We start from the raw sequence: 12,695 nt of genomic DNA, 5'->3' as shown, positions 1-12,695 counted from the left end.
GACCCACATGGGTCACTATTACAACAGATTTACAGCATTTGTACCCCCTTTTGTAAACAGGGTCATTTGTTTAAATGGGGATAGTGGCTCTTTACTTCCGTAAGCTGCAGCCTGTCAGGCCTTGAGATAAGGGCCAGCTGGGGGCTTCTCTGCAGGTATTTTGTTTTACTGCCAAGGAAGTTGGAAAGTAAAAGTGGTTTCAAGTTCCCTCTCAGTACAAGAAATTACCAAAACCTAGCACAAGCCTTAATTTGAACAAAAGGTAAATGTTCAGCACAAGCCCTATTCATTAAGCTGCTGTTAAGGAGTGGGGTATATGTGCCCTTTATGCCTTAAAGGAACAGTAACACCAAAAAATAAAAGTATATAAAAGTAACTAAAATATAATGTGCTGCTGCCCTGCACTGGTAAAAGTTGTGTGTTTACTTCAGAAAGTCTACTATAATTTATATAAATAAGCTGCTATGTAGCCATGGGGGCAGCCATTCAAAGGAGAAAAGGCACAGGCACATAGCAGATAACAGATAAAACACCATTGTATTCTACAGAACTTATCCGTTATCTGCTATGTAACCTGTGCCTTTTCTCCTTTTTTCCAGCTTGAATGGCTGCCCCCGTGGCTACACAGCAGCCTATTATATAAATTATAGTAGTGTTACTGTAGCAAACACACCAGTTTTACCAGTGCAGGGCAACAGTGCATTATATTTTTATTACTTTAAATCTCTTTATTTTTTGGTGTTACTGTTCCTTTAAAGTAGAAGGAAAGGTAAAAACTAAGTAAGCTTCATAAGAAAGGTCTATGTAAAGACAGCCATAAGCACTCACAGTAATGCTGCTCTGAGTCCTCTGTGAAAAACAATATTTCTTCCCTTCTATTCTGTACACATGAGCTTCTGCATCAGACTTCCTTCTCTCAGCTTACTTTCAGGGCTCAGGCGTGAGCATGAACAGTTTGCTCCTCTCTCCTTTTCTTCCCCCTCACCTCCCTGCTGTAATCTGAGACCAGAGCTACCAGATAGCAGCCTGCAGGCACAGAAGTGACATCAGACCAAGGTAAAATGGCTGCTATCAGAGAGAGCTTCTAGGGCTGTTTACTCAGGTATGGTAAAGCATTCTATAGAATAAATATAGCATTTTGTGAATAATATATTGGCAATACACTACCTCAGTAGCCTTCCTTCTCCTTTAAGTTCAGTGCACAAGCTATCGCTATAACCAGCAATGTCTAAAACTTCAAATAAAAGCTTCTCCTGGCAGGAAGCAGTTTTGGCTCTGTGGCAGCCGCGGATGCTAATGGAATTATAACACTGATGCCAATGGTAGCCTTTAAATCTCGGCCCGTACTGGTATATCCCGAGGACTGACACGGAGATGTACGGCTCTAAATCTTAACAGATTTCTTCTATTCTATAAAAAGTGAAAAGGATTCCTTTCGTCACTGCTGTTTTTTTCAATAAATACACTTCCTGCTACTCTTACATAGGATTTATAGTACAACACACCATCTTGGCTACTACACGGGATCTTCTGAAGACACTGCCCAGGAAACAAGGCCTCGAGCCACGCGTGGTTAAGGCAATGTTGGCGGGCTATACCGTGCCCAGTGGAAGGACATGACAGACATTGGGAAACGTTAGAAACTTTTGTAAGGATGTTGATTACCCTTTAGCTCGCTTTGGACAAAAAGGATGATCCGTGCATGCCAAAACCCCAAAAAAACATCCCCTCTCGATAGCATTCGACTTACGTTGGCGTTCTGCTGGCAGATCTCTCAGCGCTAATAGCGGGAGAACACTACGCCTCGCAGGACTGAGGATACCCTATCTTCCTTATAACTGGCAGCGTGCATACAAAACCTACTGCCCCACCTAATCCTCAGGATCTCTGTTCGTGACCCATCAGGATCACCGTACCCCAGGTCTCTGCTCAGTGACATGACTCTACGGGGTCACCACCTTCTCCTTCTCATGCAAGATGACACTTCAGTCCCTAACACACAGCTGACTACATTTTAGACAAGTTATAGGATCAAGAATAAAAAAAAAACTTTTTTTTTTTTTCACCCTCCCTTTGTCGGTTTTCTTAAGCTTTGCAATTCCTGGGCTAGCCTAAGTCCTCAGGCCAGGCAGGCCTCCTTCTCATTTCTGGACAGATGGGCTAAGACCCAGACAGGACACAGCCCTTGATATACTGACTGAGGAGACCTCTTCTTGGTCACTCACCGGGGTCAATCTTGTGTGAAAGGTTTGATAGAGGCCTGAATGAAAGCACAGCCCACACCCCCTGTCCTGTAATTTTCCTGAAGTCAAATACAGACCCCTCACTTCCTCCGATCCTTCCTCTCAGGCCTGCGGCCCTGTTGCCCCTCAGCAGTGCGAGGTGAGAGTATAATGCTGCCGTTGCTTGTGTAATGCAAGGCATATTGCTGGGGAGAATATGGACGGCCATTCTGGTCTCTCAGTTGGCTAAACACTTCCTGATACAGATGCTCTACTTCCTCTTTCATTCTCTGCAATGATCTCAAGTTTTCTCCTTTCTCGCGAAGCTGTGAGCTCCGTTCCCGATTAAGGCGTTTCACCTCTTGCTCCAGGTTAAGAATTGTATCCAACTTGCGCTTGCGACAGTTCTGCGCGGCCATTTTGTTCTTGCCTCTCCTGCGAATGTCCCGTATCAAACAGAGCTGCGATTCACTTAACTGGTACTTGGCAAGCAACTCGTTAAACTCCTCCACAGGCAGGTTAATGATCTTGTCATTACTGAATGGGATTTTCATAGACCTGGCCCTTTGATCATCACGTCCAGCCTGCCTTTCTAGAAAACCTGACTGTCTCCGGACACTCCTCTCCACTACTGGCTGTACTTCCTCTGGCTCCTCAGGCACCATATTGTACGTGTGATTGTGCCCAACGTGCTCCAGGAATGGCAGATGTCGGAAACGACTGGGATCCTGGGAGCTCATCCGGCAGAACTTGCTGTATTGTGGTTGATAACCGCTCGCTCCTTCAGACTCCTCGTGCTCAATCATTTCAGAATCGGAGCTGTAACCCACTGCTCCCTCTTCAGAGAATGAAGATGATGAAGAAGATGATGATGAGCAAGAAGAAGAAGAGGACGATTCAGATCCACTGGGAGACAAAGGACTGTGATGAGAATCCAGGGACAGACCTGAATCTGAATCCAGTTCTTCCTGAAGCTGTGAAGCCTGAACTTGGCTGAAGCCTTCTTCAAGTGCCAGCTCCATCAAGCTAATTTCATCCAGCAGAGCTTCATCTAGAAGCCCACAAAGAGGGTCTGGCATGGTGGTAGGGGATGTGATGTTTCCTGTATTGTTCAGCTGAGATGGGAAGAGGATTCCAGTCAGGTTAGTAAAGCCAAATGTTGAGTTTAGGTCAGTGGAATTGTGGGAAGAAAGTTGTGGCACAGGAGACTCAGAGGCCGAGAAAGGCTCTAGGATGGGAGTGAAAAGGGAGGAGGCATTGTGAGAGCAGCCTGGGAGGGAAGCCTGATCCAGATTCACATCCTGCTGAAGGGGTGGATCCAAACTCAGATACAAGGGATCCTCAGCTGAGTTATTTACTTCCATTGCCTGAGAATACATAAATAGCAATCAATAACTGCACTGCAGAAAGGAAAAAAACATGATAAAAAGCCAAAGCACAAAGTTTAACTCCTTAAACAATTTCAAAATGACCAAAAATGATGTTCACTTTTCTGGGTTTTTTTTGCTATATATTGCTAAATGACAGTTGTGGTCTTTAAAATGCTGGTTGATTATACCTGTGTTTCCATGAGGGACATTAGGTCCTGCCACTGCTCTTCCAGGTCCAAAGAGGCCCTCATATCCGGTAGTAAAGGGGACAATAGGCGGTCTGTTCCATCAGACACCATGGGGCATTGCTCGGCATCCACAAGGCTAGAGGTGTTAGATGCAGGGAACTAGAGAAGCAAAGAGAAGGTAATTAGGCACAGCAGGCTGAGGGCACAACACTAGCAGAGGCTCGGGGAGCACACAGCAACTCACCTCAGGAGAGTCACCAAAAGGAAAAGTAACATCCAGGAGACTCAGACATTCCTCCAAGGAGAGAGCAGTCTGATCCTGTGAGGACAAGGACACTCAGCTCTGCACTTGGACACAGCGAGGTCACTACTATTGCATAGAATTACCTACCTGGGGTATACTCTCCCCCGTCTCTCCATCCACCTGCAGAGCAGGCTCCAGGGGCTCCGATTCATGGCCATCTCTTAGGGACTCCCACACCTCCTCGTTTTCATTATGCTGCTGCCGATTCTCAAAATCTTCACGCCCAACACCCAAGTCAATATCCTGGCGCCACAATATATCAATCAGGTCAATATCCTAGCAGCAACATTACAGTAATAAGGGGCAGGGGGGGGGGAAGAAGAAAAAGAAAAAAAAAAAGATAAAATTAAGAGGAGAAATGTACAGTTATTGCCCAATAGGAAGAAAGAGTGTCGCATAGCTTCCAGCCTTGGGGAAAGTATTGAATTACTGTATAAATTCTAGGCTTCCTTTATGTTTCGCGTTCTGCATTGTGTAAGGGTGCGTCGCGCTTCGCCTGAGTCGATGAAGCCTGAGGCAAGCAACTGGCAAGCAGTGTGTGGGGAGAGGAGTGTTCTATTACGGTCTGGGCCTTTCACTTTCTAAATGAATGGATCTCTCTCACTCACATTGGAGGTGGATTAGTGCCTATTCAAAGGGGAAACTAACTGCACCTTTATCCCAATTCACCTACCCACATGGAACATTACCCAGTTATGAGCATGTTGTCTTTTTACCCAGTCCCAATCATGTGTTTTTGCATTCAGTTACAAAAATGTGTGGCAGGACACTCGTACGATTTCCGTCCATTAACAGTCAGGTACCATATGGGCCCGTGCATGGCTACCTTAAGGGCTCTTATACACTGGCGTTTCTTTCTGCACCCCCCTATGGCCCCTTGGATGTCCCTTTTAAATGGCATCATACCAAGGCACAGACAGGCCATATGAACTGGCCGCGTCTCTTCCTGTGTTCCCCTGCGGTCAAACACACAAAATATCCACCAAAGGGGGATGCAGGAAGAAATGCCCTTGTGTAAGAGCCCTAACTCTTTAAACCCCTGGTGGATTGTAGATCCTATCAAGCTTTATCAGTAAAAAATTGACTTCCTCAAAGATATGCAGATATGGTATCCGTTATCCAGAAACCAGTTATCCAGAAAATTTTGCATTACAGGAAGGCCATCTCCCATAGTCTCCATTTTAATCAAATTCAATTTTTTTTTCTGTAATAATAAAATAGTATTGTGTACTTGATCCCAACTAAGATATAATTACCCCTTATTGGGGGCAGAACAGCCCTATTGGGTTTATTTAATGGTTAAATGATTCCCTTTTCTCTGTAATAATAAAACAGTACCTGTACTTGATCCCAACTAAGATATAATTACCCCTTATTGGGGCAGAACAGCCCTATTGGGTTTATTTCATGGTTAAATGATTCCCTTTTCTCTGTAATAATAAAACAGTACCTGTACTTGATCCCAACTAAGATATAATTACCCCTTATTGGGGGCAGAACAGCCCTATTGGGTTTATTTAATGGTTAAATGATTCCCTTTTCTCTGTAATAATAAAACAGTACCTGTACTTGATCCCAACTAAGATATAATTACCCCTTATTGGGGGCAGAACAGCCCTATTGGGTTTATTTAATGGTTAAATGATTCCCTTTTCTCTGTAATAATAAAACAGTACCTGTACTTGATCCCAACTAAGATATAATTACCCCTTATTGGGGGCAGAACAGCCCTATTGGGTTTATTTCATGGTTAAATGATTCCCTTTTCTCTGTAATAATAAAACAGTACCTGTACTTGATCCCAACTAAGATATAATTACCCCTTATTGGGGGCAGAACAGCCCTATTGGGTTTATTTCATGGTTAAATGATTCCCTTTTCTCTGTAATAATAAAACAGTACCTGTACTTGATCCCAACTAATATATAATTACCCCTTATTGGGGCAGAACAGCCCTATTGGGTTTATTTCATGGATAAATGATTCCTTTTTCTCTGTAATAATAAAACAGTACCTGTACTTGATCCCAACTAAGATATAATTACCCATTATTGGGGGCAGAACAGCCCTATTGGGTTTATTTCATGGTTAAATGATTCCCTTTTCTCTGTAATAATAAAACAGTACCTGTACTTGATCCCAACTAAGATATAATTAATCCTTATTGGAGGCAAAACAATCCTATTGGGTTAATTTAAGGTATGAAGATGCAAATTACTGGAAAACCCCTTATCTGGCAAACCCCAGGTCCCAAGCATTCTGGATAACAAGTCCTATACCTGTACAATATTCTTGATACTTGTAAGTGTATGTTTATTCCTATTTTAATATATACTGGATGTGTGCTATGGGAATGCCTGCCCTTTTCATTCCTCAAAATGCAAGGCCACAGTTTGCAGTGTTAGACGTTTAGTTCTCTATGCACATACTACATATATTAGAGACTACTAGTCTGTGCCGGCAAAGTCTGTTTCTCTGAAGTAAAACTCTCTGATCAGTCACAGCTTATAAGCCCTCGTGCCAACTGGCAGCCTAAGAAGAAGTATGTTCAGACTTATTTTAAGATGCAAGCAGATAGTTACCCTGCCCTGTATCTGTGCCGCAACTGCATCCTTATAAACAAAGTCATATGACTGTCCCTGTCTGTGTATGAGCCCCGTGTCTGGGTTTTACTCACCAGCTGATATATAAACAGGTTCCATGGCTGTTCCTGCCTGTGCGCCCTACGGCAGTGCTGTCCAACTGGCGGCCCGCGGGCCGCATGCAGCCCGCGACCCCCCTCTGTGTGGCCCCCCACCTGTCTGGCTGCTTTGATGGCTTACTCTTGTGTAAACTTTAAATGGTATCAGTACTGAGATTAACTGCCCCCCCCTGCATGGTTCTCACCTCAGATTCAGGCTGTAATCAGGCTGTATTGTTTAAATATGTAATTCCCTGTGTTTTTCACACCTTTTAATCTCTGCATTGTTCACCCCCTGCAGTGTTCACACCTCAGGCTCAGGCTGTAATCACCCCCATTGTTCCCCTGTTCACACCTCAGGAGCAGTAGAAACCCACAAATAATCCCTGCACACTACAAAAAGAACATATACTGAGGTGGTACTGCAATTAAAAAGTTTTTTAATATATAGTTATTGTGCAGACTGTAGGAGCAGTGCCAGCATTGTGTCACTGTAGGCTGCCTGTGTGTGAGCATAGGGCAAGCAGAGTATGGCTCACACAGGCAGGGTAGGGAAGGCAGAGTATGGCACACACAGGCAGAGTATGGCACACACAGGCCAAGTTTGGCACAAACCGGCCAAGAATGGCACACACAGTGAAAGTATGGCACACGCAGGCAGGGTAGGGAAGGCAGAGTATGGCACACACAGGCAGGGTAGGGAAAGCAGAGTATGGCACACACAGGCAGGGTAGGGCAGGCAGAGTATGGCACACACAGGCCAAGTATGGCACAAACCAGCCAAGAATGGCACACACAGTGAAAGTATGGCACGCAGGCAGGGTAGGGCAGGCAGAGTATGGCACACACAGGCAGGGTAGGGAAGGCAGAGTATGGCACACACAAAGGCAGGGTAGGGCAGGCAGAGTATGGCACACAGGCAGGGTAGGGCAGGCAGAGTATGGCAGGTTTTTGCTGTACTACAACCATTAATATGGGTATGGTCATGTGATAACATGGGTGTGGTTTCAAGTGGGTGCAGTTTCAAAAAGGGGAGTGGTCAAAACTGGCTTCCATTATCGGCCCTCCACCACGTAGGTCGGAAAAATTCCGGCCCTCGGTACAACAGAAGTTGGACAGCACTGCCCTACGGTATTGTGTGGGCCCAGACCTGATCCGACACACCTGCCGCCTCCTGTCATGGGGCCAGAGTGACAGCCAATAGCAGCTGTGTTGCACAAACGAACAACAGAATCTGGAGCTATGCTCCTTTACAGCACCCAATCAGTTTATAAGATTTAGGGACTACAAGCACAACCACTAACAGAACCCACTGCAAATAAATTATGATTGTACCCAAACACTGAGCTTACCTCCTTGCTCAAATCTGAACTTCCAGGCTGAGCAGTTGCCCCCAGTTCTTCTAGCCCCTGCCCGTCACGATTTGGTTCTGATCCAGAGCTGTTAAGATCCTGTGGGCTGTCCGAGGGACGGCTGGAACCAGTCTGTGCACTTGACACAGATCCCTCGGTTTCCCTGTGTACAAGCCAGGCATCTACTTCTGTGCTTGGCACGGTCAAGCGGTCAAGTGCTCTCACGCAGCCCAGCAGTCGCCTGGAAGTGAAGAACTGGTCCAGATCAACGCTCTTGGGATGTACCCCATAGCCGTCGGAAGTGCCTCTTAGGCTGTGGAACTGGGTCTGGGTGTAGGCCGAGGTAGGTCCTAGAATAATCTCATGCAAAGGGGGCAGATGAGAGGGCAGGTAGGAATCCAGGTCCAAACGTACACCCATCAGGCTCAGCAAAATGGTGAACTGTATCAGACCCTCAGTGAGATACTTCTTCAGAGACAGCATGTCTGGGAGCCCCGAAGAAGCAGGGACCCCCAAAACACACACAATCTTTACCTAGAACAAAATGAAGCAGAATAGAGACAGTTAGGTAACATATAGACCTCTCCCCACCCTCTGCCCTATCACATAACTGAACTCTCAGCACTCACAAATCACTTCCACGCTGGGTAAGTAAACAAGTCCATAGGATGCAATACCTTTCTCATATATCCCTCTTCTGCACTGCCCCCGCCACCTTTAAAGGGGGGTTTCACCTTTTAGCATGTTATACAATGGCCTATTATCAGCAAATTTTCAACTGGTCTTTATTTTTTTATATCATTTTTGAATTATTTGCCTTTCTCTTCTGACTCTTTCCAGCTTTTTTTTTTTTTTTATTACTTATCTTTCTATTTAGGCCCTCTCCTATTCATATACCAGTCTCTACAAGACCAAATAGCTGCTGAAATTCCTAACTGAAGAGCTGCAGAAAGAAAAGCTTAATAATTCAAAAACTGAAAATAAAAAATGAAAGTAAACTGCAAAAATTGCTCAAAATAGTACTCTCTACATCGTACTAAAAGTGAATTTAAAGGTAAACAACCCCTTAATATTAGTGGTCAAGGACACTGTATTTAGTTTATAAAAGCAACTAAAACCATGTGTATTTGTGTAACAAATTCTCTAGCTTATACCCATATGTAGTGCCAATGCCATTCATTCATTGCTCCCCTTAAGGGCCGCAACAAAAAAATGGGCAGTGAAAATATTAAACTGAAATGCCTGGCCTGTAATATAAAAAAAAAGTGCTGGGAGTAGTAGTTTAGCATTCTCTCGTTTCAAAGGGCTATTATATAGGAGAGAAAAAAATTGTTGGGAATTTCTCTATGGTTTAAAGCATTCCAGGATATAAATCGCCTTACGCACACATCTATCTAACTGACTGTCCTTGTACCTTATCTGACAAATAGATTAGTACCATCACACAGCCCCCCATACCCTTCCTTTGCATGCACGCGACTGGGCTGTGTCAGGGGTCTTAAACAACATTGTTAGTCTTTTTATGTGCTTTATAAATACACAGAGCAACAGCGAATATCCGGTACGTTCCATTTGGCCTGTGCCACTAAACGGCGCTCAGAGGGTAATCCTCTCATTGTCACAGAGCTGCCTCTTCTTTAAAAGCCCCCATCTAAGCCAAATGACATATAATACATGCACCTAGCTCTCTATATACACTTGCACCCACTATCCCAAGCTGGCCCTAGAACATCCACATATCTTTTTCTTTGCTGATCTCCTCACAAACACAGATCGGCCCTTCCTGCTCCAAGAGCCCCCAATACATTTGTCTATCCACGTGACTTAATGCAGAGGCGTGTGCTATTCAGAGAGGGGCTCACAGGATAAATGCCACAGAAGATTATCACTTGCTCAGATTCCAGTGCCACCGAGGCCCGACAACACTTCTAAACTGGTCTCTTGTTGTTCAAGGCAACCAACATACACACAGCTGATTGGGGGGGGGGGGGGGGAATATACGCCTTAATCTACACTGCAGGACTTACACACAGACCAGCTTCATATATACATTCCGGCAGGTGAACACTTCTCCAGCCCAAAGCCACACCTAGTTCATTTTCTAGCCTCACAGTTCCTGCAACTTGGCTAAGAACCAATCTCTCCGGAGTGGTAACTTGTTTTAATAATAGCCTAGTCAGCAGATATACCAACTGTCTATTTTACTGCAAGTCCCAGCATCCCCCGGCATTCTCAGCTGGCAGGGGGAAGCCCAATGCCGCACAAAGACTATAGTTTGAACATCCATTTCTATTTGCAAACACAAAATGAAACAACTAGAATATTGTAGTGCAATTACAGTAACAACTTACACTTGTGTGGTTGCTGTTAGATACCCATACTGATCATACAACCAAGTCTGGGCTTCAAAATAGGCCCTGGGATTCCAAGTACACAGCGACCCAAACAGCCCCCCCAGCCCAATAAATAGTGACTGCCTATGGCACCTTACAGCAGCCCCTCTGGCATTTGCCAGAACCCACAGATTGCCAGTCCGGGCCTGTATCTATCCTTCCCTCCTTCATAGTGGAGAATTATTAGTTCTGGACTGGGATACAAAATAGGCCCTGGCATTCCCAGTACCCAGAGGCACAAACAGCCCCCCCCCCCAGCCCAATAAATAGTGACTGTCTGTGGCACCTTACAGCCCCCCTGGCATTCCCAGTACCCAGAGGCACAAACAGCCCCCCCCAGCCCAATAAATAGTGACTGTCTGTGGCACCTTACAGCCCCCCTGGCATTCCCAGTACCCAGAGGCACAAACAGCCCCCCCCCAGCCCAATAAATAGTGACTGTCTGTGGCACCTTACAGCCCCCTGGCATTCCCAGTACCCAGAGGCACAAACAGCCCCCCCAGCCCAATAAATAGTGACTGCCTATGGCACCTTACAGCCCCCCTGGCATTCCCAGTACCCAGAGGCACAAACAGCCCCCCCCCCCAGCCCAATAAATAGTGACTGTCTGTGGCACCTTACAGCCCCCCTGGCATTCCCAGTACCCAGAGGCACAAACAGCCCCCCCCAGCCCAATAAATAGTGACTGTCTGTGGCACCTTACAGCCCCCCTGGCATTCCCAGTACCCAGAGGCACAAACAGCCCCCCAGCCCAATAAATAGTGACTGTCTGTGGCACCTTACAGCCCCCTGGCATTCCCAGTACCCAGAGGCACAAACAGCCCCCCCAGCCCAATAAATAGTGACTGCCTATGGCACCTTACAGCAGCCCCTCTGGCATTTGCCTGAACCCAACATTTGCCAGTCCGGGCCTGGATACAACACTAACCTAGAGGCAATGCTTTATTTTACCCCAACATAGGAACAAGTCTGCACCAAATCATGGAAAGCAATATAAATGTGCAGCCAAGTGTGGGCCTATTGCATAACCCCAGTGGTATAGACCACAAAGTGAAAGTGACTCCTCCCTATTCAGGGAGATTTATGTAACAGTAAAGTCCTTGATTATTAACCTTGAGTATCAAGACGTTGGTGAACTACAACTCCCAGTATTTTCCGACCTCAAGGAATAAAGCATAAAGGGAGTTGTAGTTCTACAGAATCTTTGACCCAAGGTTAAGAAATAGAGCATTTAAGTATTATTCTGATCGGCAGATAATGATAATCTCCCACCCAATTATTATACATAAAATCATTATGGGAATTATAACTATTCTGAATACTAAAGCCCAAACTCCCCGGGGCCACTCAGACTCCCTGCCCTTTGGTTACCCCTCTCTCAGTGACAGAACCCCCCCTGCTCCTCTCAGTCACAGCCTAACTGTGCCCCCCCCCCCGCCCCAGGACTCAGTGCCCCCCCTGCCCCAGGACTCAGTGCCCCCCCCCCCTCTCAGTCACAGCCTAACTGTGCACCCCCACGCCTGCTAACATTATGCCCCATAACCTCAATAACTTCCGCGGTGGGGAAATACCAGTTTTCGCGGTAGAATGGATGAACAGAATAGAGATCCGTGACTAGAAGCTTTCGGCCCCCCTACCCGCACCCCAAGTCCGGGGACCCCGAGCACCCACCCGTTTCTCTTCCGCTCTCCTCGTGTGTGTCCCGCCCGTGGGTCTCCCAGCTCCAGACTCTCACTTCCGCATCACCCGGCAACACTGAAAGCCAGCAGCGGCAGCCAATCAGGAGGAAGGAAGTACTGAGCCCATCAGCGATCACCAATGGCAAAAGAACAATAACACAACCAGCCAATAAGACGATAGCTGAAAGCTACGTCACCAAGCTGTCTCTGTCACGCAGTTAGCCAATCGCACGATAGCGTTGTAAGTTACTAGCGGTTACATCACCCACTGCCGCCAGGAAGCTAAGCTTACAGTCCCGCTTGACTCCTCAGCCTACTTCCTGCCGGGTCTGCTGTGCAGCCGACACACAAACCATGCCTGACACCTGAATAAAACCACACTACATGAACTAGAAGCCGGAAAACCAGCCGCTTTGGGCCTCACAGTGACTTGCAAAAAGATTGCGTCTTACGTCACACGTTCTAGAAGCTTCAGTGCGTGTGACGTCGACGCGTGTCCATAACAAA

General features: G+C 46.1%; 1 protein-coding gene across 4 annotated transcripts; it reads right to left on the bottom strand.

Annotated features, from left to right (window-relative positions):
* Positions 1-1,147: 1,147 nt before the first annotated feature.
* nfe2l1 (nuclear factor, erythroid 2 like 1) lies at positions 1,148-12,664 on the bottom strand. 4 transcript variants are annotated; one of them, XM_012952814.3, is made up of 6 exons: positions 12,641-12,664; positions 8,117-8,650; positions 4,172-4,360; positions 4,025-4,099; positions 3,781-3,939; positions 1,148-3,589 (listed from the first exon to the last, which is right to left on the bottom strand). In XM_012952814.3, the coding sequence occupies exons 2-6, from the start codon at positions 8,597-8,599 to the stop codon at positions 2,324-2,326; spliced, it is 2,172 nt and encodes a 723-aa protein (XP_012808268.2). In that variant the 5' UTR covers positions 8,600-8,650; positions 12,641-12,664; the 3' UTR covers positions 1,148-2,323. The 4 variants fall into 4 exon arrangements, with proteins under 4 accessions (XP_012808268.2, XP_002938061.3, XP_004918720.2 ...); XM_002938015.5 differs by lacking the exon at positions 12,641-12,664 and adding an exon at positions 12,181-12,343; XM_004918663.4 differs by lacking the exon at positions 12,641-12,664 and adding an exon at positions 12,181-12,343 and having other exon boundaries at positions 4,172-4,327.
* Between the last annotated feature and the right edge of the window lie 31 nt (positions 12,665-12,695).

Source organism: Xenopus tropicalis, chromosome 10 (genome assembly GCF_000004195.4).
Source record: "Xenopus tropicalis strain Nigerian chromosome 10, UCB_Xtro_10.0, whole genome shotgun sequence".
Taxonomy (NCBI): Eukaryota; Metazoa; Chordata; class Amphibia; order Anura; family Pipidae; genus Xenopus; species Xenopus tropicalis.
The sequence above is the reverse complement of the archived record's forward strand: the minus strand, read 5'-3'. Positions and strand labels throughout refer to the sequence as shown.

Coding starts and splice junctions, on each gene's coding strand:
- nfe2l1 (XM_012952814.3), bottom strand. CDS start 8,599: ATGCTGTCTCTGAAGAAGTATCTCACTGAGGGTCTGATACAGTTCACC. Junction 4,100..4,171: donor CGGGGGAGAGTATACCCCAG/GTAGGTAATTCT, acceptor TTGTCCTCACAG/GATCAGACTGCTCTCTCCTT. Junction 3,590..3,780: donor TGTCCCTCATGGAAACACAG/GTATAATCAACC, acceptor ATGTATTCTCAG/GCAATGGAAGTAAATAACTC.